We start from the raw sequence: 25,685 nt of genomic DNA on the forward strand, positions 1-25,685 counted from the left end.
ATTATAAGATTGATAGTCTCTGTGATGATAGTGTGCGGGCTTGAAATGAAAGATAGAGTGTGAGGGTACACAGCTCAGAAGTAGCTGATTTCAATCTTCAATGCATTCACTAAATAATTCAGTATCACTAATGGAAATCTGATCTGAGTGCGGGAGTTGGGATGCAGGGCACTCAGTTGCCAGGGCTTGGCAGCTCAATAGCTCGGGAACAACAATAGAGCAAAAGGTGAAAAAAACCCCTTTAAACTGTTGTGGAGTTCTCCTCTCTCCTTTCCTGGAGTCACGTTACATTTTCCTGGAGCTGTTGTTGCTGATGGCTGGGGAGGGCAGGGAAAGAAATTGATATTTACAGTGGAGCTGAAACAAACAAGGCAAGCTCAGCTCCAGCTGACCTTCTAACCTACTCAGCAGTGGGGACCAAAACCAGGGAAGCTCTTCTTGAGAGAAAATTGCATAAAGCCTTGTCCTCTGACTTGCTCTCTGGACTTTGGAGTCAGAATTTTTAAGGCCATCTTTGGGAAAAAAAGTGCAAACTGCTGTTAGAAGCTCCAAGTATCTCCTTCTGTCTTGGGTTGTGAAATCATTACCTAAGAATAACAAAAAAAAACAGTTTCAAAGAGAAAATTTGATGTTTAAGTTTTTTTTCAAAGGGGAAAGAACCATCTAACTAAAGGGAACTTATTATGGGGTGCTTTCTATATTTTGGCAAAAACTGTATCTAAAGTTGGGAGCTCCTTTTCCCAAAATTGTCATAAATTTTTACTGATTGAATTGAGTTTCTAATTAGGATCCAATAATTTTGTATTGTTTATGAGACCATTTGCATGTGGCATCAATCAAAGGCCCTTTTACAGCTTGTTTTGGCCCTAACCTTCACTTTTCCTTTTTAAGAGATATTTCAGACCTGTCTCACTCATTAGGTTGTGCATTTTTGCTTCAGGCAGTAAAAAAGATATGCAAAGACAGAAACTCAACTTCTACAGCTGCCAGTCCATTCCTCACCACTTTTTTTTTTTTTTTTTTTTTTTTTTTTTTTTTTTTTTTTTTTTTTTTTTTTTTTTTTTTTTTTTAATCAGAGTGGAACCAGCAGCTGTAAACAAATGTTACGGATTTTAAAGATAAGTATCCCTGCGAACAAAGTCCTTTTTTTGCAGTTACCTTTGTGTTCAGAGTTGAAAAGTAGAAAAGTATTGTTTTCAGTAGGGATTTTCCTATATGTCACAAGAAATGTTGACTAGTCTGCAGTTCCAGAGACTGTGTAGCAATTATATAATTGTCTGAGGGGAAAAAAAAAAAACAACCCACAAACACAAAACCAAAAACAAACAACAAACCCCCCAAACAAACAAACAAAACCCCCACAAAACAAAAAGCAAACAAACACCACCACCCCCCCCCCCCAAAAAAAAAAAAAAAAAAAAAAAAAAAAGGAAAAAACCAACAAAAAAACCCAAAGCAAAAAACCCTCAGGAGAGACAAAACAGCTGAGAAGATACCTTAATATCCTTTTACTAAGGAAAACATCTCTGTGAAAGTACATGGTCATAGCTCATCTTCCATCCACCCGTTTTCTCCATGCTGTATAGCTGTTTCCCACCAGGAACCAGTGCCACAGGCACCATTGAGGCGGTGATAAACATATAACTGGTGACCTTTTTCTTGGCAAAAGAAGCTACATTTGTCTTCTCAAGACTGCTGTATTCACTGTCTCATTGTCTTCTCTGTCTTAACAGGCTCTATCTCAATAGCAAAAGTTCAGTCAAGAAATTCAAGTGTTTTGCTCCATTAATGTTAAATGTCTCCAACTCAGTGTGGAATTTGGGGCAAAGAATATTTTTCCTGTATTTGTACTGTGCTTATTGCAAGGGAAACTTCAGTTAAGCCTCAAGGTGACATTGAAACAAATATTATGATCATTAAAACACATTTACTTTTTTGGCAATCCAAAACTGAGACACTCTCTTTTTCAATTGTAGGTGCTTCGAACAACGATCTGTCCCCTGAGAAGCTCTGCTAACCTTGTTAGCAGTTTTATTTTGGAGATTCTGAGTCAAATAACACACAAAACTAGTTTCTGTGCATGTAAACTCAGTTTCAGGAAAATAATGTCTAAGCCATGAAAAACTAGGTTTGGAGAAAATCTGGGAGCAAATTTGGTCAAAGATTAACTCTTGACATTGCTTCCAAATCTAGAGGCCAAATGAGGCTTCTAACATCATGTACATCTTTGTGAAAAACTGTTGCTTTCTGCAAAGTTTTATGAAAATGCTGCTTTATGAAAATGCTAAGCTTGCAACGTTATGGCCATCACTTAGATTTCTGTGAGGAAAGTAAGAAATCTCTTGGCCCATTCTGATGCAATTTGTTTTGGTTTCTACCAAGGTGAACTTAGAGCCATTGTTCTCCTTCCTACTTTGTTACTCAGAAAGGATTGATCATCTGAAATGTACTATAGTGGTTGTTTGGAGAATTTCTTGGGTCTGAGAAGTGTCAACCACAACCAGGTGTTTTTTGATGGAAGGTTTCTTTCTCTAGATGATTTTCGTGCTTAGCGCTGGTGCTGCCAGGATTTCACTGAGAAGACCTGAGGAAGGTGCAAGCTGGCTAGCAAGCATTCATTCAGCCCTTGCATGCTCTGAAACACAAATTCTATTGAGTGCTCCTTTCCACTCATCCAGCTGCTAGAAAGGATATTCTCACCACCTCTAGCCATCACTTTGCACCGCAAATCAAAATTGTTGTTTTAAATTACATCACTGTCATTAAACCTGCTGGTGGTGCAAATCCTGAACAGCCATGCCAGGACTGAGCACATAACTGTGTGATGAAAAGAAGATGCCAAGGTGTGGATGGAAAGGGTTAGTTTACTTTACTAAGAAGGACTCCAGGTGAGTGCAATTGCCCACGCTGGGACCGGCTGTACAGTGCTTTTCATTGTCACAGATGGTAGGTGTTAGATGATGCAATGTGCACCGTGCCAGACAAATTACTTCTTTAGCTCATTCCTCTGGAAACAGGAGGGGAATCTGAACTGGATTTCTGTGCAAACCTGGAGCAAGAGCCGCAAGCTGCAAACCCTGCTGAGACTTAAGCAGTGAATGGGCCCAGTCTTTCAAGTGAAGGCAGAGACCTGCTCTGGGGAGAGGGAATTACACAGAAACTGCCTGGAGTTTGGAACAAGTCCACTTAGTTTTAAATTAAGCTGTGGATTGGGGAACTCTCATTCGGTAGATGTAATGAACCTAAAAGTTGGAAAAGCCTGCTCCTAAATGAAAGCCCTGATACAACTCCAGCAACTGCTATGACCAAAAGTGTTGAAATGGCATGGCAAAAGTTGTTCTCGTAGCACTTTTAGGACAAGTTGAAATTAAAAAATGGGGACAGGGGGCAAGGAGGGAGAGGGGGTTGGCTGTGGCTTTTAATTTTTTTTAATTATTTATTTTCTTGTTCCTCACACCGTAGCAGTTTTTCCAGCCCTATCACTCCCGCGGTCAAAACGGTAAGCTGTGAGTGAGCGAGGCCGAAGTTAGACCTCTCTAAACTCTGACAGCCAAAGGCAAAAGCTGCCGCGGCCGTTTGTACCCGCGAAGGGGGCTGAAGCCCCGCACCGGGCGGGCTGAAGGGCGCGGCGCCTCTCCCTCTGCCTGGCCGATGAGGAGGAGGGCAGGTCTCCCGGGCTAACAAGCCCGGCAGGGTCTCTCGGGCCGGCCCCGCTGCAGCAGCCCCCCGGTGCGCTCCTCCCGGCGGAGCGGCCCCGTCCCGCCCCCGCCCGCCCAGCGCAGCCCGGCCCAGCCCCGCGGCGGGGGCGAGGCTGCCCCGCGGGTGACCCGCCCGGCGGGCGCGGCCCCTCCGCATCACACGAGGGGGCAGCGCGGCCGCTCGCTCTGCCCCGGCGCCCGCCTGCCTTCCCTCCTCTCGCCGCCTCGCCGCAGCCCGGGCTCCGCCGAGTCAAAGCGCGGATCGGGTTCCCTGCCTCCGGTATAAAAATCTCGGCGAGAAAGCGCCGGCGGGAGAGAGAGCCGGGCGTGAGGCGGCGGCCGGCCGAGCCCGTCCGTGGGGAAGCGCAGGGACGCGCGGCGGCAGAACCGGCCGCTGCTCAGCGGGGACGGTCGCGGCTCGCCCCTTTCGGCTGCGGGAGAAGAGCTTTTTTGCCGCCCGAAGTAAGTCCGAGGCAGCGGCGGGGACTCCCGGGGTCAGCCCGAGGGATGGTGCCTTCAGCGCTTGCTTCCCCGGGACGGAGTGGGAAGCGCTTCCCCCCGTCCCTGCCGTGGCTCCGGGACACTTGCCCCAGCAGGACTCCGCAGAGGGTGGCCGGCCAGAGGGGCCGTGGGGCTGGGTGGGAGGCGGTTGCACCCGAGGGGGACACCTGAGTCCCCGGACACACCTGGCCGAGGGGCAGGCGGGGGGAGAGGTCTGGGAGCGCCCAGGAGCAGGAACGGGACCGCGCTTTCCCGGGCGGGGAGCGCTGCCGCGGGGCTTCGGTCCCTCGGGAGCGTTTAAATGCCGGTGCGGGGTGACAGGGACAGGGGTGGCCGTGGGTGACGTGACCCAGCGGGGAAGGGAGGCAGCAGTGTTCGGGCAGGTCCCTTTCGAGAGGACAAAAGGGTAGCGGAGCGGCAAACCCCCTGCGGGTCCCGGTTACCCTGTGCTGGGCACGTCCCGGCTGAGACTCGGGAGTTTAAATTGAACCTTCAGACCGAGCGCTTCGGCTGATATTTTTCTTGGGACTTTGTCTTCTTATCCCTAGTTTACTTTTGGTGAAACAACGAAATCTAGTAAGTGCTGATAGATGTATCTAAAACTGCCGTCTTTAGTTTGTGTCTTCTCCTTCCTCGGGAGGGATAGACTGGGGGAAAATCTGAGTTAACAATGCTGAAAACACAGTTTGCTCTTTGTTGAACTAATATGTTATTTTGCAAATGTTTCATGGTCTCCAACCGCGGTGCTTCTAGCCCCTTACCCTCCTTTCTTCTCTCCTTTTAAAAAGTACAACTTTTCATGGGGGAGAGGTAGTCTTCATTCTGCGGGAGCTTATCTGCCCCTTTTACATCTTCCACTTGCTGTCGCACCTCTCTTCCACGCTGCCAGCGGCTTTGCCTTGGTGGTGGATGTTCCCTGTGCTTTAACTCGGTGGTACCCTCGGGAGCTAGCTTCTAGGATGCACACCTGAGAGACTGGTTGGGTCTTGGGAGCACTGGGGAAGTGTTTGTGAAAGGAGTTAAATCTTCCTCTATGAACTAAGCCTGCAGCTGTGGATAGTGGTGCTTTAACTGGATCCTGTTTGCTTGCAATGACTTGTATTACGGCAGAGGAACATTTTACCTGTGGCTCATCAGCTCCTGAGTTGATGTCCTTTCTGTGTTTTCCCTTTGGGCACTGATTAGCTTTTAGCAAAGCTCAACTTTTTGAACAAGAAATAGGCTGCGTGTGTAACTGACTGTATTAGGGAGAAGGAGGGAAGGGATGGAGAGAGAAAGAGAGAAGGAAAGTAAAAGTTGTTACCAAGAAATATTTGAGTTTTTATGTGTTCTGAGCAGTGTTGTTGAGCTGATTACAAAACAAATTTAATGTTTCTGTGTGTTTGTTTTGTTTCGTTTGTTTCAGTTTCCTCTCTGCGAAAGAATAAGAATTAAAAAAAGTCTGAACTTTTGATCATGAGAAATAGTTTGAAGGAAAAAAGGAACCAGTGTATGTGTTGACAAAACTTGTTAATTTGCTGTAGGAAAGAAAATTTGGAAGTGCACAGAGAGGGTACTTCATCGGACTAAAAAAACCAAAAAAAAACCACTGAAACCCCCATAATTGGCTCCAGAAAGCAGCTTAAACAATTTCTGCTGCATAATTTAGTGACTTTTGCTAAAGAGAAGGAAAGTGGATATTTAATATACTCCTGTCTCCAGGCTAAGCTAAACTCTTCAGTGATTTTATGCATGAAGCTTTGGGTGAAACTGAAGGACAGGAACTCACCGACTTTACTCCCAAGCCAGCTCTTGGGTGGGGGAAAAGAGGAGCCAGCAACAAATCTTTCTTTTACAAATGGTAAATATTCGTTTTTAGTGTAGAAGTGGTCTAAGAAAAAAATCAGGTTTTTGCAATTATCCAGATGTCTATCCCCAGTTATTTGAGCTGCACTCTGTGGCTGATGCATCCTTGCCAGCAGTAGGTTTGTCTTACTATAGGATTACAAAACATAGTGCTGCTATCCCAGTGCCATTTGCCTGGCACTGGGGACACTTTGGAGGCTTATCTTATTCCTGACACAACTGTACTGATGGATGTTGTGTGTAGGTTAATCTTTCTGCCATGCATGTGAATATTAGTACTTAGTGAACTTCTAGCAGTTGTGGCTTTGACAAAGTACTTCCTTGACGTGTCCTCTATTTCTTCTTGATCATTCTGGGAATGGTTGCTCCTGAGTCCTTAGATAACAATTAAAAATAATTCTTTAGAGGAGCTCTGAAAATGCACTCATTTAACTCATACTATTTTTTTTTTCTCTGTGTGCATTTGTGTGTGTTCTTTTTTTTTTTTTTTTTTTTTTTTTTTTTTTTGGTCAAGGAAAATACAATTTATCTAGTGTTATGCTATAACAAGTGTTTTAGTGTAAGACTAGGGCATTAGGGATGGAGCTGGCATGGCTCATTGCTTCTGCTCTGTTCAGGCCCCCTCATTACCTACATTCCCAACTGTGGTGTTTTCTGTGGGAATTGGTCTTTAACAATGTATGCTTTGCTTCGATATTTACACCCTCTTGCTGATCAGTGTATCAAAAGCATTTTCATTTAGAGGATGCATTTCAGGACTTTAATTGAGGAAATCTCTTTGTTCCGAGGCTCCATAATAAACCACACAAAATGCTGTCTTTGAACGAACTAGGTCACTGTAACGCGTGTAACACATAGAGTGATTCTCATCTGCTTAGGGTAGCCGACACTTGCTTGAGCCATATCCCTGGTGAGCTTGTCCCCGATTTATCCTTCTTGGACTGGCTTGTTCACAGGGAGCTTATGCTGAAAATTCGCTGCTGGAGGTCATTCTCCATTCTTGGCATCTCTGGCAGCCTTAAGCTTAAATTGCAGCCTCATTTTCTATCCAATCAATACCACTCTTATGTCGCTGAGTTTCCATGGTGCCCCCAATCTTCTGTCTACATATTGATGTCTGACAGCAGGAATAGCATTCTGTGTCGCTATATATACTTACTAAACCTGTCAAAACTATTTAGGGTCTGTCGCACTAATTTATATCCATATCCTGATATTATTTGTATCTGTTGAGCTTTGACTGATGGAACTTGCTGCACTAAGGAATTGGCCCCAACAATGCGCTCCAGGGATGGCTCAAGGGATGGATGTTTTGAGAAAGGGGAAAAAGACTCTCTTCTAGAGTAGCTGGGGTAGTCTAGAATCCTTTGAGCACAATAGAGTCATTTTGAAGACATTCAAATCTCAATGGCTCCAAGTTAATGCTTTGGAAATCATTCTTCATTGTGCTGCTCTGAATGCACAGAGGGTCCTCTCCAATGGAGCCGTGGAGAGGAAAATAGAAAAGTGGGCATTGTCAAGTGCTCAATGTGTATTTGAGGGCAGTTCAGGGAAATTTGAGTCAGTTGTTTGACATCAATTTCTTCTGCAGAAGCACTGTGGAAAAATGGAATTAGAGGAGCCAGCGATGTCGTCTGTAATGTGGATGTTTTTGTTTTACTACAATAACCCACAGAGCAGGGTGGTTGCGTAAGAAATGGTATGGCGGTGTCTCTGTGGACTGACAGCAGCAGTGAAAGCAGATGACAAAAGGCACATCTTCTGCATATCACTAAATTTCAGGGCACTGACTGCTTGTTACTTGTGTCAGCAGTATTAGGCACTAAATGAAGATCATATCAATTTTTTAAAAATTTAAATATGCTTTGCCAACTGTTGATTTTAGATTGAACAGAAGTGGTCATCAACTGAATTCCTTAATCCCACTACCTTTAACACGAGTTTGATCCAATCCATGAAAAAAGAGCTGGCAGTTAGTATGGAATTTGCTTCTTAATATTTTTTTTGGTCTGAGTTGCCAGAAGAACTGATCTTGTGATGCCAAGTTGTCAATACTTTTCAGACTCTCTTCAGGCTCCCACAGTTTTTTCCATAGTGAAAACTAAGGACCTTGAAGACTTAAAAGGACTTGTTGCAGGTGGTGGTATTAAAGTAGTTCTGTTTGTTTCAGAAGTATTTCACCTTATGGTAGAAAGGACTGCACCTAACTAGACACTCTCTTGGCCGATGTGTCTCGCCTTCTTTTATTTAAAGGAAGAGAATCACTGTGCCATTTAAAAATATCTGGCTCTACCTTCTGCAGTGGCACTGTGATAATTTTCTTATTTTTTAACTTTTTTATATCCTTCCTTGTCTAGGTGTGTGGGAGTGACTTTTGAAAAAATCTGTAGTTGTCTTGCAGGCTGCTTTTTCATGTCTTTCGGGCTGAAGATTGAGAGAACATAGCTGTAGGCAGTTTGATGGGAGATGAGAAGGGGGAATGGGAATGAAATAAAGAGTGACCTGTATTACTGATAAAGCCAGGGGATTTCCCCCCTCACATCCCTCCACTCCAAAGAGCTCTTCCTTGCCTTCCCAGAATGGCACATTCTGGTGTCCATGGGGGTGACCTCTGGAGGTGAGGAGTTGAGCAAACTATATCTGAGGAAAATCCAGTTCCATTAATCAAGACAAATGTATTAATGTGTTATTTTGGGCCTTAGGAGCACATTGTTTGGCAAGTGCCACTGATTGCATGGCAGCTGCAACAGAGGGGTAAAGAGCGTTACAGGAGTTGGGTATTTTATGATAAAAAAAAAAGTCTTTGAATATAAACAGTGCTTGAGGCTCCTGCACACTGCAATTTACTAAACTGCAAAGTTCAGTTTTAAACTGGGCCTTTCTGCTTTGAGGCCTGCCAACGCTATTTTGGAGCTCATTAAATGTTTCACGAGAGCATTATAAAAATCTTCCTTCCTCATTAGTTTCTACACAGTTTCAGCATAGCTTGGACCTTGTGGATGAAACCATAATGAAGTGGCTCTGGGGAGGGAAGAGAAAGAGGAGAAATTATCTAATATCCCGGTCTAAGGTAGATAACTATGTAAATCTCTAATACCCTGGTCTACAAGTAGGTAACCACATAAAAGAAACAGAATTTTTGCCATCTCCAAACAATATTTTTTGGAGTAATTCCCTATCTTTACGAAGCCTCTCCTCTCAAGAATAAAACCAGACTGAACAATTGGGAGGGAAGACAGGTCTGGATGGGCTTGTCTCATCTACAAAGCCTCATCTACACACCTGGGCTGATGCTCAGGTGTTTGAAGGAGGCTGGTCCAGCTGAGTAGAGACATGCCCAGGACTATGAGGTGAAGGTAGGTTGTTTCTTAGGCTGGAGTGCAAAGTTGGTCTTGATCTTCTGAGCTCATTAAGGCACAGAGACAACTCTGCTGTTGTCTTCATCATCTGACTTTGTTAGCTGCATCTATCTGTTGCTTCTTCTGTTCCTCAGGATTAAAAAGGCAAAAAAACAGGTGATTTGACTCCATGAGTACATAGGGATTCCTTGTGTATTAACACAACAGTAAATATACGTGTATCTGTGGAAGCCAGAGTGTCCCTGCGCAGAAATAACTGAACTAACTTCTCAGATTCAGTTCCAGTGGATATCAGACACAAAATCGGTTTTGTTCTTTTTTTTCTTTTTTCCCCTCCTCAGAGCCATGCAAACAGTGGCATTAGTTTCATAACCAACTAAAGATGATATGGCTCTTGTATTTAAGGCTTCCTTGTTTCTGCTGGATCACTGGAACAACAGATTCATTTATGTATGTATTTATTTTTTAGCTCTACTCCTTACACATCATGTATTTCGAAGTGCAAAGGAGCCTTAGTAGTGCAGTGCAAATGTATGCACCCATCTGTAGCCAGCAACAGAAGGCTCACAGTCTGTAGCATCTTTTCCTCCGTGATAGGAGCATCCAAAAAGTGCTTAATACATTGTGTGAGGGTATTTGTTGAATCAAAAACTTTGTTTTTAAAGATAACTATTTTAGGTGTTCTGTCTTTTCTTTTTTCTTTTTTTTTTTTTTTAGCAGGTTTACAGCATATGAGCAACAGAGGGAAGTGTGACATTGTCTCAAAATGCCCATTTTACCATTTCTGTAATGCTCATTTAGGCACTTTGTCTGATGGTAAGGGATGCATCTCTTAAGAAAAATCTATTGTTTTTAAAAGTAAGATAAGAAGTGATTTAGAAATAGACTTGGTAGAAAAATGGCAGTTCTGATATGGTGGTGTCTCTGCAATGGTGCTACAAAGTCACAGCTTGCCTTCAGACAACCAAGCTTGTTCCATTTCAATATTTAGTTCTTTTTCAGCTCACTAGAAATTATATTCTTCCTGTCTAGCAGATATTAATATTTAACCAGGCACACATCCTCCAAACATTATTCAGGCAAAGCTGATGCTGCAGCAAGAGCTTCATCAGAACAAGGAATATACCATTCAGTCTAAGATTTAGAAAGAGTATCCCTCCTTTGTTTTGGCAACAAATTCTTCAATATAAGACACAAATGCACTATAATGCTGCTAAATTGTTGTGGCTCTTGTGCTTCTTGCAGCAAAATCTCATTGCTTTCACTGAAAGTGCCTTTGGAGTGAAGCATCTTTTAGTAAATTAGAGGTAATAAATTGTTCTGATATTCTGCCTTAAATATGATAGAAAAAACACTTCATTCCTTTAGTTTAAATGATAAAAAACTACATGTTGAAAAGTATCCTTCCCACCCCATCACATTAAACAAAAATAATTTGAAGTTATTTTTCTACCTAGGGTGGTTTCACCTGGAAAACCAGACTTTAGTGTAGGGATTTAGCTTGCTTTTTAGAGCTGAAAAGCCCTTGAGATGCCATGGTTTCTTCCCAATAGCTTGTGCCACCTGAGTGCCTGGTTGTTTGCTTGGATTGCTGCCTTCCCAGAGGCCAGAAAGATGTTTTCCTTTGTGTAAGAGTCACTTGCTTTTATTAGAAGCCTGTCTGGCTGCAGCTGATATGCAGTAGGGACGGGTGGATGGAAAAAATCTACTAGCCAACAGATAGGATTTTCAGCAGTCTTCCAGAAATGCTGCAAGCTTTGATTCAGGAACTTCATGTCATTTCACTTACTAAATCCTCACTTTGCTAAGCTGTCCCTTCAGCCCATGTTTCTTGTCCGATTTGCGCGTTGTCAGATGCTTTCGCTAATCTCTGTAGTTGATGTTTGCTTAAGTGATTATTTGGCAGGAGCGTGTGAGCAGGCGTGTGTGTGTGATTGCTGTTGGCATGGCAGTTGGTATGATATGGCATTAGCATACTTGTTCCATGCTCTGGGCCTCCTCCTCTTCTAGGCTTATTTATGCAGCAGAAGGACAAAAAAACCCCAAACCTCACAAACCACACCAAAAACCCTCACAAACCAAATCAGAAACCCACGTGGGAGCTGGTTATGGTACGATGATCCTCTGGCCAGTTTGAGCAGAGATCTGCAGAGTTCAGAAGAGCCTGAAGCTTGCTCTCATTTTCCTTCTAGTACTAAACCCAAATAGACTGTCCACCAGCAGAGGATTTGTGAAGAGCTGCAGGGATTATGGGCTGCCTAAGTAGGGGTATCTGCACCGAATCTGGTCTTTGCTGTGCTTGCAAATACCATGGGAAACTGTATTTATGGGGTGGGTAAAGAAGAAAAGGCAAGCTCCTCTCCCTTCATGTTTGTTAGCTCTAGAGGCTGTCATTAAATGGGACGTGGGTTTTAGTTTGTATTTTGGATTCATTAATATTCAGTGGTCATTGGGATTATAGGTGTCTGTGTTTTAAAGGCTGCTGTTCTTTCCATCGATTCTAATTTGAGTCGTAGTCTTTGTGTTTCTTGTGCATTGTTGGAACATCTTTGTGGGCTCTGAGTTACTTCACTGAGAACAGTGCAATTTACTTAGACAAAGTAAATGAAAAATGTATGTAAAATCTTTGCTTGATCGTGAAAACTTAATTTATAAGTTTAACGTAATTAGTGGAAATAAAACTATCTGATGACACAGTATGTGTTCAGGTCCATGCTGTTTGTGAGTGGGCAGTATGAAAACCCTTGTAAAAAGTTTTATAGCAATACATTCACCATGGGGCCATTGACAGCTTCACCAGCCTCACTTGGTATTTTTCTGGACACCTGTGTGGTTGTGGTTTTTTTTTTTTTTTTTTTTTGTTTGTTTGTTTGTTTGTTTGGGTTTTTTTTTGTAAAGTCAAGCTAATAATGAGCTGGGTTTCCCCTCTACTTTCCAAAGTAATAGTCCATGTTAATAACCATGCCTTTCCAAGGCAGAGTCTGGGCTGTGCATAACCCCTGGCCAAACCTGTCCCTGAATGACCAGCTGGTGCTCTGAAGGTTCTGAGTTTATCCTATAAGAGGAGGAGGCTGCCATCTTCCTGCTGGGGTCAAACCTTGGTTTTGTCTCTGAAGGGAGAAATCTTCTGGGCTTAATGTCTGAAATGTTTTGTAAAGTTGGCTGAAGTCAGAAATGCAGGAGAGAGGGGGACATTTTCTCTCTCTCTCTTCATAACTACCTGCAAAATTTGCTATGTTTTCATGATGGAAAAAAAAAAAAATAAAATCCCAAGTTCAAAAAGGGATGGGGATGGGAGGAGAATAGTATGAACTTCACATTCTTACCCATAATATTGATCCAGAAAAGTTATTTTGAAGCTGCTTTCAAAAATATTTATAGGCACTTCCAGTATTTTGCAGCTGAGTTAACATTTACAAGCACCTCTTCTTACTTGGTAATACAGTGTCATACATGGTCCTGGCCTTTCTTTGGCTGCTTCTCTGTGCCCAAATACAGCACCTCTCTACTGATTTTCCCAAAGGGTGTGAACTTTTGAGAATAGTGGTAGGTTGAATAATGCCACACAAGAAAAGGACTTAAAAAATAAAGGTGGCATCTTACAGCGTCTACTTTTTTTCATTTAATTGCTATGTACTATAGTTTCGTTTGAATTATTCATGACTATGTCTGAAAGTCCTTTAAATAAGAGCCCCTCTTTCCTGTGCTAACCACAACCGTGGGATGAGTGGGTATGGCAGGCATTTGTTTTTATGGAGGAAAAGAGAGAGAGGCATAGAGACTTTGTCCTGACATCATGCTTACACACACACCAAAAAAAAAAAAGTCTCTGTTTGGAGAAACTTTTAAAAATGTGGGGATGCATAGCAAAAATGTGTTAGATAACTTTAGATGTACCAATTGTACAACATGTACTGTAAATGACAAGTTCACATCTTTATGCATTGACACTTTCAGCATGTGCAATAAGGCTCTGATTCCAGTTGGGATTTTACCAACTGAGATTTCTCAAGTAATTGTGGGTGGGAATTTCTTCTCTCATTTAAACTGCAACAAACAAAAAACTCAAAGCAGAAGAAGTCTGTGAAGTGTAAACTATCTGTCTTAAGAAAAATTGAGGTTCAAATATTTTATCTAAGGCTTATTGTAATGGAAATTTTTTGAGTTACTGAATCCATGATTTCTGTTCCAGGTCAGTGGAATTCTAGTTTGAATCTGAACACTTCCAGCACTTAATAGGCACTGAGAGAATGGAAACAAGAACTTAGCCTACATATGAGATAGACACATTGGCTACAGTGAGCTCTTCGTGATTCTCTGTGATATCCAGCTCGTGCTCTTCACTAGGGCATTTTTAGGATCATGATGTCTCAGAAATAAGTGCTACAGAATACAGCAGTGGGCAACGAGGAGCATTTTCTCAATGCAACAAGTTTATCCTTTCCCGATCCCTTTAAAATTTTCATCAAAGCATACCTTTGAGAGCTAGAATCCAAGTGTAATACTTGTAACCATTTTAAACAGTTGTGATAATTATGAGTTATTATAAAGCTGTGTATTTAAAAATAATTGTAAATAATTGAAATAATTTGTAATTGTTATTTACAATTATTACTACTATTATTGTGGAATTGAACAAAAATAGAAGTTTTATTTCATTTCCCCCCAAAACTTCTGCATGTCCATTTCAATTGCTTCACAGGGCATGTTGTTTTGATTTCTTTTTCTTTTCCCTGTACAACCATAACTTCTGTTGCAAAAGCATTTTAGCCTTTGATCAGTGCCCTTAGCAGAGAATAAGCTTGGTTTTCACTGCCTGATGCAAAGTGTGGTTGATATGAAATGAAAGGTTGGTTTTTTGTTTTTTTTTTTAATCTCATTTATATCTGTCTTCTATTCAATCAGGTTTAAAAAATATAGTCCAGGCCTAAATACTTATTGGAGCAGCAGAACTTCCAAGCTGCAGCTGCAGATCCTGGGTGAACTCTGGTTTCCTTGCTCAGATTCCTGTATGGTCCCAGCTTTGCTGCCTTGCAGAGCTAAACCACTGAAGGCAGAAAGTGCTTCTGTAGCTGCAGCTGGGTCTGTCTGTGAGTTAGGCCTGGCTTTTCCCAAGGCATGGACCGCTCTCTTCAGTCCAATTGTAAAAGATGTGGAAATGGAGGAAGAGCATGGGTTGAGTTCTGTAAAACCAGGCTAATGTGGACTTCTTAAAACTCTGCAAATAGTGTTCATCTTCCTTAGCTCTAAATGTGGACAGATCTGAAAGGGGTTTTCCGCTAGGCAGATAAGCCACAAGCAATCTGTTTTGGTTTTGAAGATGAACTTTCATTACTCTGAATAGCTGAGGTTTCATGAATCTTAATTTTGAATTCATGTGTCTATAATGTCCTTATTTTCATAACCTCAGCTTGGCTTTTCCTTAATCTGTCTTCTATTTGAATAGTGCAGTAGGTCACCTTTCATAAATATTACACATTCTCTCATGTTTCTCATTTTCATTAGCCTTTTACAGCCCCATGCCTAATTCTAAATGAACAGAATATTTCAATTTCTTTATTTCTAAGTGTGCTTACAATTCATGCCCTTATTCTAGCAATCCTCTTTAGTTGAAATTCAGTTGAAATTTAACCTGGCATTCTGTAATTTTAATTTCCACAATCAGATGTGCTTTTTTTTCTTATTACAGTTCACAATTTTAGAAGTGCTGTTCTAAAGTTTTGTCTGCTCTGAAATGGCTCTTTTGCTAAGCACAGGGACGTAACGTCATCTGTCTCCAGAATTTTTTTGATGTCTAGATGTTAGTTCAGTGGTCACTAGTGTTAGTGGTATGGAAGCAGATAATATATATATATATATTTTTTTTTTTTCCCCCTCCCATTAGACCTCAACATGTCTGTGGTGAGTTTTATCTGGTATTTGTGTTGTCCAGTTGCCTGGGTAATTGTGAGGACAAGGACCCCCATACTGTTGACTAACACCACATTATATGAGCAGAGCGTTTTGTGGCCTTATTTTCCATTCTTTCCTTCACAAATGCCTTCTGCAACACTGATCCTAGGCAGGACTTCGGGTGCTAAAACGTTTCCCTTTGGCACAAAAAAATATATTATTCTTATCCTGGGAGTCTCTGCTCCTTGGCTAATATTGAAAGAAAGACAGGACCTTTCCTCTTGTCCCAAGATGACAAAGCTCTCCCAGCAGTTTCAAAGTCTTTGAAAATCTGAACAATTTACATCTAGTGAAAAATATCCAGGATATGTTTTTAAAGCCTCTTTGTAGGTTAGTGAGGCATGGTTTATCGTTGTGAGAAATGTGCTTTTTTAGACTTCTCTAGTTTGTGGCACTCCTGTTTCAGCTGGTTTACATTCACCTTTAACTGACTTTTCTCAGCTCTGGAAATTGCAGTTTAGTGCAATCAAATTTCTCAAGTAGTTTCTTTTTCATTTGCTTTATTTTATTTCCCCTAACTCTGTCTGGCAGTTCTGCCTCAAGTTCTTTACCAGTGTAACCCTAGGGCATGCATCTCCCTCCGCTGCTCTGGAGTGCAAACCGAAGCAGGGGGGCCATTTAACTTCTGTTAAATGTTTCTCTTTCTGCCCTCACTGACTCTGGCCAGGGGAGTCTGCAGGACCCACTGGCTCTTCTGGAGTTCCAGTCTCCCGTGTGCTTCAGGAATGCCTTATTGCTTGTCACTATGCATTTGCTTCCTTGTTCTTCAGCCTTGCTCTTGGACCTCTTAATCTCCATTTTACATCTCACCTGCCAAAGTTGTTCTCTCCTATTAGTTTCACTTGGGCTGCATTTTCATTTTCTTTCTCTTAAAGATATCCTGTGAGTGAATAAATTCTTAAACCACATTTGTGAAGTAATTTTCTTTTTTATTTATTTCTGACTGACCAGAAGTATCATCAGTGATTGCACTTTGGCATAATTTCAGAATATCTGTGCTCATTTTTTGCATGCTTTTTGAAAGGACGGCTCTCAGGGAACAGAAAGAAGCGACTCCCAGATTCTGTGATTTTTAAAACCTGGTTCTCTTAGCACTGATAATGACTTCCCAGTCATACATCATAATCAGGCGATAACTGTGGTGTGAAGATTTTAAATGACTGTGAGAGAATTCTGTGTTTACATCTTGTGGAACTGTATCTGAACTGTCAGTCTTCACTTTAGAAATAAGTCTAGAAGCAGCCCTAATTCCTTAATAAATTATTTTTCATTGTTTAGGACTTACTCATTGTAGATTTTCCTTCTGCAATCTTCAAACTAACTGCCACCATGTGAGTTGATTACACTGAGAAGAAATAATTTATAAATATTATCGTACTTTCAGCTTTATGGAAAATAGTTATGTCATTGTTTGATCACCAACTATTTCACATTGATTAACCCTGGTCTGAATTGGAGGCTTGTATATTATCATTCTCAAAACTGTAGCTCAGAATTTCTAGTTGGAAACTCTCACCTACTGTACTTCCCTGCAAGGAAAGCTTGAAAAGTTCTATTTGTCCTTCTGACTTCTTCCTTAGCTAGTTTGTGTGCAATATCGTATGTTTTTGCCTTTCCAAAGAATTCCCTCTAAGGATTTTAATTAAAAGCCTGATCCAAAGTATCTGAAGGTTCCCGAAAGTAACTAAATATATATGTAAAAGTAAATGTATATATGTATCTACATTGTGATTTACATTGGCTGTATAATTTAACAATTTTTGTGCCCCTGCCTTGTTTGGTTGTGTGTTTGTTTGTTTGCTTTTTTAAAATTAACACCTGGGCAAACTGTGTTCCAGGAAGCTGTTTGTGATACTAGAAATGTGAGATAATTGCACCCATGTACATCTAATTTGTTGACCTGATGTTTTTCAGCTGTGGTAAATGGATAATTATTAGAAAACAAATATGTTGTCACAAGTGACGTATCCTGTGCAAACTACCCATTTTCCCTAAAGCCGGACTGTTTTCAGACAGTCTGGTGCTTTCAGATGCTGACTTAGTCTCCATGCATCTCACAGAAAATTATTTTAATGTTAACTTCTCATAATAACACTTATACTTCTAAAATGTCTTTCATTTAACTCCTCAATTTTTTTTTTTTTTGTAAAATTGATTCTCCCCTCATTTTCCCGTTTCTGATTCCCACTATGGAAAATCAAGTCTTAGTAAGTTGAGGTTGTGGGTACTTTAATGTTATTGCCTTTTAAGCGTGGAATCCCAGAGCATCTCTTTTTTGAAAGAGAGGGAGCTTTTGTTTCAGCCTTCATTTTGGAGCTATCCCACATGCTCAGCAGTGGTGAGGAGGGCTGGGCTTGGACATCTGCCCCTGTGCTTGCTCCTCAGCAGAAGGTCGTGTGTAACCCTTTCCCCAGGTTGCATTCCTGGGCACAGATGGAATGAGAGAGATGGGACAGTAGTATCTTATCACTAGCTGATGTCACAACAAGCAGTTTCAAAACATCTTTGTGCTTTTTTTTTTTTTTTTTCCTTCCTATTTTGATGCGTGCCAGCATCTTTTTAGCAGAAGAAAATCAACTTATGCAAACATATGCCAAGAGCAGGAAGGGAAGGCTATTTGATCAGGAAGTATGAAATGGGTTTCTCTTTAACAGTTGGTTTTCTTTCTTTGTGCTACCGGAACAAGATTTATAACAGTGATTAGTAATGACAAAGGTCACCCAAGCTATTTTTAATTCATATCTTTAGAGAAAAGCATCTGTAAAGGAATATATGAAGAGGAAAGAGGCAATTGTGAGCCTGAGCTAGGCAGCACCAATGTGTTCTTCCTTTTTAGCAAACTGGTGTGTGCAAGTTGGGTGCACTTGTCAGGCGTCTCTCAGCATTTCCATATAAGCCTGTTAACTGGATTGGGCTGGACTTAAGAAAGAGCTCATTCCTAATCTTGATGAGCTCAAGTGGCTTTTGCAGAGAGTGCTGTGCATGGGCACAAGGGCTTAGTGTTCCTTGTCATCATGTGAGTCACTAAATGCGTTACAGGTTTTGCTGTGACAGACACAGCAGCAGGAGTGACAGAAGCCAACTGAGGTTGCAGATAACCTCATGCTTCTGGAGGAAGGTGGAGCTTTTAGAAAATTTGCCTACCATGCCTCTGAGTGTGGCAAATGAAGGGGTGACAACAGGTAGCTTTTATTTAAAGTCAATCATTGTTTAGGTGGAACTTGAGGAAAAACATGCCTGGTTTGAATGGTGCTCCACTGTGCAAAGGCTTTGGAAATGAAATAGCTTGACCTTTCTTAATAGCACACCTGTGTTTGACATCCAGCTGCTAATGCCACTGTGCTGAACTGCACAGTAAGAGGATTTGTGGGGGAGGGAGGGAAGAATTTAAGGATGCTGATCAGAGTTCAGTGGAAATGTTCTTTGTCATGTGACATATGTCCTTTGGGGTTAATAAAAATACATACAAAATTTGGAAATGTATGGTAGCAGGAGGCAGTCTGAGAGCAGTTCCTGTTTGCCAAGAATGCCAAGTGCTCATCTTTTCACCCAGTCATTCCAGGACAGCTGAGCTCTAACTGTGGTCTGTATGGGTTGTTTGGTGCTCAGGGACTAACCTAGTTACTGTGTGCTTTCAGTTTTGACGCATCTTGGTGTGAGAATTTCCAAGTGAGAATTGGGTGTAGTGGCTAAAATGAGCTTGACCCCATTTGGTGCAACTTCAGCATCTGCCTCTTTGGAGGCTGGTTGGCCGGGGAGGCTCTTGGAGAGGCAGAGACCTCTCAAAACATTTGATTTTGTGATTCCTGGGACATCTACCATAGCTGTAAAGGCAGATGAAGAAGGTGTCCAAGAAAGGACCAAAGAGGATTGATTGCAGAGTGCTCTAAACCTGAGGAGAGGACTTTGATGTGCTAAGAGAAACCTAGGCAGGACATGCTGGGAAGCTCCCAGGCCTGACACTGATTGGAAAACAAGCTGCATTGCTGTGCTCTTAGACCCTTTTCCCAGGGCCAGGCTTGGGACAGCTGTTGAGATGGTGTGGTTCCCACACCCATGAGGAGCAGTGGATGCTGCAGGTAGTGATTAAGAAATGGTGCGGGTACAGGGACACCAAGGACTGTAGTAGAAATGCATAATTTTAGTTTTTTGGTTTTTTTTTTTCATTCTTGTAGCTAGAACAGGACTGTGACTACAGAGGAAGTCCTCTAGGATAAGTCATGTTTTTATGGAAGACTGGGGCAAGAGAAATAAAACGATGTAGTGTGAAACGCTTTGGCAGAGTTGTGTGTAGGATGATTGCATTTCACTTGTCTGCAGCAAACTTGGTGTAGTTAATAGTATTTGATGCTATTATTTGTTTGGTTGGTTGGTTTGGGTTTTTTTGAGGTTTTCTTTTCCTCTCTTTTAAGCAATGTATTTACCACATAAAGGGAAAGAAAATGTTATTCATGTATGTAGTATCTTCCAGGGAACTGGGAGGAATCCAAAGAAGTTTGCAGTTGACACAGGTTTATTTATTCCTGACTGAAAAATCAGTTCCTGGGATGCTGTGGGACAGTCCCCAAGCAGGCATGTGACTGGGCTTTCATAAAATTCCAGCTTCTTCTGTCATACTGTCCATTCAAATGATTTCAGGGCATTTTAAAAAGCTGGTCATGACCTGGGCTCTTGTGTGATTGTTCTCTCCCATTCTCTTTGCTATCCTAACCACTTTTAGTCTGCAGTGCCTGAGCCTTGAGGAGAAATCCCATCACATGTTGTGTGGAATCTCTGGATCTTTTGCAGGATACAGAGTTCAAGCTTTCTCTTGCTCTTCATTGGGAAAAAGGAGAAAAAAATAATCTATTGCTGAATTGGGTTAAAAAGACAAGAGATAAAATAGATAGACCTTATGGTCCCTTGGATGTCAGGACAAGTGGGCGTAGTATCAGACTGCAGGGGAGATCAAAGGCAGAGCTCCTTCAAAGACTTCCTTCTCCAGGCAGGAGCTGGCTGGTCTGACGGCAGAAAGTTTGCAGACTCTTTGAGGAGGTTGATGCTATGGTGCTCCTCAGAAGCCTGGGTGTTAAATAGCTTCCCTTCCCCTTTTTCCAGTGACACGGCTGCGTAAGATAAAAGCTTCGTCGAGCTCCAGGACCTTGGATCGGTCTTGCAAAATCCAGCCAGCCTTTGTGAGTGTGGTTAATTCACACCGTCGCCACGGAAGACAAAATGGATCTTGGAAACAAATGTGGTGGTGGGGGTAAACCCATCAATCATGTGAATGCTGCTTTACAGTAATTCTCCACTGCAGCTTTTCTCTCGAGCGAGGGCTGGCCGAGTCCGATCAATCCCTTGGCTCTCAAATAGGTCTCAGCAGGCAGTAGCTTGCTCCTTGTGGGTTTGTGTGTACATGAAAGCCCACTTTATATTAACTCTGAGGAAGAGTATTTTTCCCTCTCTCTAAACCCCTTAGCACTAATTCAGTGTAATTATACTCATTGAATACGGTACTGACAGCCCCACTCCTCCCCTTTTCCTGTCAGGATATTTGCCTAAAAATCGTTAGATGAAGAAAATCCAAAACAATGATGGGATTCTTTGTTTTGGCCTTCTGCGTTACTTTTTATTATTTTAATGTGACCTGATGGTCATACTTTCAAGTATTTTCTTTAAAGCTGAAGATTGAAAACATGCCTTATTATTTTTTTTTTTTTTCTTTTAAAAATTAATGAAGAATTAGACTGTAGTCTATAAGGAAAATGTTAAATATTGCAAAAGTCATTACTAACTGAGCACTGGAGTAATTATTAACAGTCTGAGGCTGCTAAGGACCTCTTTCCACTTTTCTGGAAAGAGGGAAGGATGTCAGGAAAAGGCAGGGAGTCTCTTTCCACCTGTTCCTTTTGGTGTCTGTGTCGATGTCTTAGGGTTGGGTGGCATTTTCCCTGTCATGTTTCAATGCTGAAAATAATGGTGTAAGTGGCTTAGCACAGAATATTTTAGTCCTTTCTACCTCCATATGAACAAATGAGACCTATGTAGTTGAAATATCTGGAAAGCAGTGATAAAAAAGGATTTTAGGGGGTCACAGAAAGCAGGAATGGCAGATGAGCTCTGAATGTGGTGATGTGGAGAAAAGTCTAAAACCAAATCTTAGGCCTGAGACTGGGCCAAACCAGGGTGATGATGGTGATGACAGAGATACTAAGATAAGGCACCCTGTGTTGATGTCTACATTTTCAAAAGATGCAAAAGAGAAAAAAATGAAGGGAAAGAAGAACTCTTCAGCAAACTAGTGCCTGGAGGAAGTTTGCTCTGCGACTTAAAGAGCTTAGTCTGCCTGACAAACTCAAGAAGTACAGATAACCACATTACAAATATCTCCTAGGGAAGAAAAATTACGAGTACTGAAGGCTACTCTAACTTGCTGGGGAAAGCTATGATAAGAAAAATTCAATTACAAACTAATTTACTATATTACAGTGTTGATGGTGGGAGGCAGGATGATAACTTCACAAAAGCTGTGCTTAGAAGGCAGTGGATCCCTCATCCTGCAAAGTGTAAATGGCAAATGTAGAGTTGTGGATACCAGAAGATTGGTATGAGGAACTAACTTGGGAATTTTGCATAAGGACATCCATTTTGTCTTGACAGAAGAGTTTTCTCAGCTTCTCAGAGGTGAAATGTGGGCAGGTCAGGGAAACAGAACTTGTGTTTTAAAAGATAACAAATGTGTCCTGCTTTAGCAAGTAATTGAGTTCTCTTTTTAACTGTAATATGCAAATACTGTAATTTAGGTGCCAATTTGCTTCCTACAAAGGCTGTGACATGTTGCAAGTCACACCTCTTGTGTTGCCCTTTATCATATCAATTTGTAGCTTGGCTCCTGTAAACCTAGAGAAATAGGGTCAAACATTATGTGAAAAGCAGAGGGAACAGACAAACATGCATCATAGAAACTAAAAGAGCTGTGTTAATGGGAGGTCATTAACCAGCAAAGTAAGAGTTGCTTACTCTTTCCTTTCTAAGCATTTTTTTTTTTTTTTTTTTTTTAATCCTGTTTTTCCTCCTCCTTACCTTGTCTTTTTGGAATGCTAGCTAAGTGCATGCTTGCCTTTCCAATCAAGAGATTATTTTCTTGACAGCAGACAGGCAGGCCACAGCCCTGATTCCTGAAACCCAGGTCCTTAGGCACAAAAGACCTCCATCCAAGAATTATCTCCCTATCTTCAGGCCGCACCTGCATGAAGCTTCTTAGAAAGGTGAATCTGAATGAAGAGAAACATGCGTTTTTGAGATAGGTGGATTGTGTTTAGGTGAGGTGGAGGAGGTATCAGCTTTATAGGCTTCCTTTGCTCATGGGAGCACCGCATGCTTTTCTGGTCACGTGGATAAGCCAGTTCTGTTTCCAGAATCAAGGAAAATGCTGATTTTCCTCTCATTGAGAAGAACGAAGATGCTTAGCAGCTTTGAACTCTAGTTCAATTTGAGCCCTGGCTACAGCTATAATAAATTGCTGGCTTTATTTAAGTAGATTCTGAAACATCAAATACCAAGTAGGATTTTCCCAAATGGGAAAACTTGTTTGTTCCTCTCTCTGCGAATGTGAAACCGTGCCAGTCGTTCAATTGCGTAATACAAGTTGGGTGGTGAGGACAGGGGGCAATAAAGCAGAAGTTGTTGGCCTATGGTGTGGAAGGTGGTTACAGACTACATCAGTTCCACAGACCCTGGAGCAGCCTCTGTTCCCACTGTCCTGCTTTGTTTTACACAAGGAACGTTAGTGAGCATTAGGATCCATTACCTTTTGTTTTGTCTCCGTGATTAATTTTGCCTGTTTTGATGATTGTGTTGATCTAGCGGAACCATCTGGTGATTCGACTTCAAAAGGCTGAAACTTTAGACTGAAAACTTTGGATGGAAGTGCCAGGATTGGGCCAATCCAGGTTCTGTGGAGTGGTAGGAAAGTAATACTGGATTTCTAGAGCTGATTATATATTTATTCTCCAGCTGTATGCAGGTAGCTCCTCCTGTTCCTACATAAAGTGTTTGCAACAAGTTTTGTTGTTTAGGTCAAGGGATTTTAATTTTGAACTTTTTTCTTTGAGCAGTTGCTTAAGTAGCAAACTTTCTAGCACAAGAGAGAACTTTTGTTTAAACAACACACAAAATAAGTGTTATCAGAGCCAGATAATTACAGATAAGCAGGCAGCTTGATTACATTGGAAGGGCAGCAGTAGATAGCACAAACAGAGCCATACACATTATGAGCTATTCTGATTAGCTCCTCTAATCCTTAAACAGACTTTACTGAGCTGTGCCTGGTTGAATTGGTCTCTCATGGGACACTGTGTTTTGATTTGTGTTGCTGACACAGAAGAACCATCCGTGCTACCTTTTGAGTAATTGTGAGCTGCCAAGGCTGAGAGTTCAAAGCCTGGAGCATACTGAATTGGGGAAAGGCAGCCAGGAGCTGGTGCTCTTGATGAACAGATGGTGACCCAGAAAGCTGTCTGCTCAGCAGTAAGTACTTAATGACATGCAGGTGTCCTTCATGTTTGGCGCACTGAAGTTTTAAAATTTACTGTAGGAAGTTTCTTTGAAGACCAAATGAGGCTTCCCACCTCTGTGGAGCCATTTGTGGCACAATTTGCTGCTTCCAAAATCTCTGTTTAACATAAACAGATGTGCAGCACAGAGCTGACCTGAACTGCCCTACAGCAGGAATTAAGCATGGATCAACCAGAGACATCTTCATCCAGGACAATTCAAAGCCTTAGCTCGAGGCCACCAGAGAGAAGAACCATTTAGAGGGCAACTCCTCACTAAAATATTACTGATAGCTGTTCTTAACAGTAACACAAGTTATGCCAGAGCTGTGTGTTTGCTCTGTATCTGTGGAATAGGATCATTCTATTAACTTTTGTCATCGCCTGAATAAACAGTGACTTTTGAAAACTAGCAAAACCTTTCTGAGTGATGTCTTTCTGTTTGCAAGCCAGCTTTGAATAGGCAAAACTACATGGCGGTGGGGGGAGAGAAGAGGTCTGTGGGTCAGAGTCCTGGGGAGGATGAGGCAGGATGTGAGGATATGAGGGAGAATCACTGTTGGGTTTCTTGGTCCTTTCCCCCTCAGCTGTGTTGCAGTGCTACAGACATGAGTCTGTAGCATTACTTGTAGCTTTTCCATGTTAGCAGAGCTGCTTCTCATGAAGGACAAGGCACAGAAAGGTAGCAGGAATTCTACATTGTGCCTTCAGTGCTGGCATCCCTCACTAGCTTTAACGGGCTGAGACCTCTGGTCTCAGCAAGCCTTTGTGTGTTCGGAGGGATTGACTCCTCAATAACAGGGGATGAAAGTAAAAACGCCACCTCAATAGTAGGCATTCTGCAAGTGAAAAGGAGTGGTACCTATGCCTACTTCTGTTTTTGATAGATGTGCTTTGATAGCTGTGGAAGAGAGATTTGGAAGCAATGGAGAATGCCAGCTTTAGTTTCAGTTAATTTGTATACAAGTGGCCAGTTCTGTTTTTCTTTATTCAAAAAGCTTTGTGAATATACTGGCTCCCTCTTACTGTGATTCCCAGGCTGTATATTGTATATATACTGAAGTGAGGGTTTCTGCTTATGTTCCCACCCTGAGGAATCCTCAGGGTAGCTCAGGCTAGGGCAGGGTGTGAGCCACCATGGAGGGTAATACAGTTGAACCAAAAGCTGAAGCATGAGCTCTGGGTCTGAGCTCGCTGGCCAGCAGAGGTGCTAACGTCATTCCCAGGAAGCTTGGCTTGGCATCCAGTTCACTGAATTAACACTGAATAAAGTTTAATGATTCCTGCCTCTCGGGTGATACCTTTTCACTCGAATGCTAAAAAAAGGAATTAAATTGTGGCAAAAGGATTGGAGGAATGAAAGGGAATCATGCCTGATTAGCTTTAGGGAGGAGGGAAAAGAATCTCACGGTTCAGAATGGTAATGGCTCTGCAAGGGGCAGCTATCTCCTGGAGTTATCACTTAATCTCTAGGTAGGTTCTCTTCTGAGTCGTGCTTAATGGGTAAGCTTTGGACTTGCCTTCACTGAAAAGGAGAACTGCATTATTATTTCTCTGTTGGGATAAGGCTGGAAGGCAGTCATAGGTAAGAATTTCTCTCTTACTGGGATCTACCCTTTACAGCTTTTCTCCCATAACCATCCCCAAGGGCCCTGATGGCTTCTGCCTAATTTTTTGTATGCTTGAGATGAATTTTGACTGGTTTATTCTGGGAAGTCATCAATTATATAAATATCCTAGTATAATCTATGACACCCTTATCTAATACCTTTGCAAAAGATTCTGGGTTTAGGGAA

The 25,685-nt window shown here is 41.9% G+C and overlaps 1 protein-coding gene across 3 annotated transcripts in view; it reads left to right on the plus strand.

The window, feature by feature from the left end:
• The first annotated feature begins 3,907 nt into the window (after window positions 1-3,907).
• The window catches only part of PTN (pleiotrophin), a 75,008-nt gene continuing 53,230 nt past the window's right edge, over window positions 3,908-25,685 (plus strand). The window contains exon 1 of one of the 3 annotated variants that reach the window (XM_040061287.2): window positions 3,908-4,160. Coding sequence is in view for 1 of the 3 variants with exons in the window: in XM_040061286.1 (XP_039917220.1) it covers window positions 25,313-25,362 (50 nt within the window). In the remaining 2 variants the exon portion in view is untranslated. Of the gene's footprint in view, window positions 4,161-4,756; window positions 4,776-25,308; window positions 25,363-25,685 lie in introns of those variants that run through there. The other 2 variants (XM_058420176.1, XM_040061286.1) reach the window with 2 other exon arrangements.

The sequence above is a fragment of the Hirundo rustica genome, chromosome 4 (genome assembly GCF_015227805.2).
Source record: "Hirundo rustica isolate bHirRus1 chromosome 4, bHirRus1.pri.v3, whole genome shotgun sequence".
NCBI classification, from domain to species: Eukaryota; Metazoa; Chordata; class Aves; order Passeriformes; family Hirundinidae; genus Hirundo; species Hirundo rustica.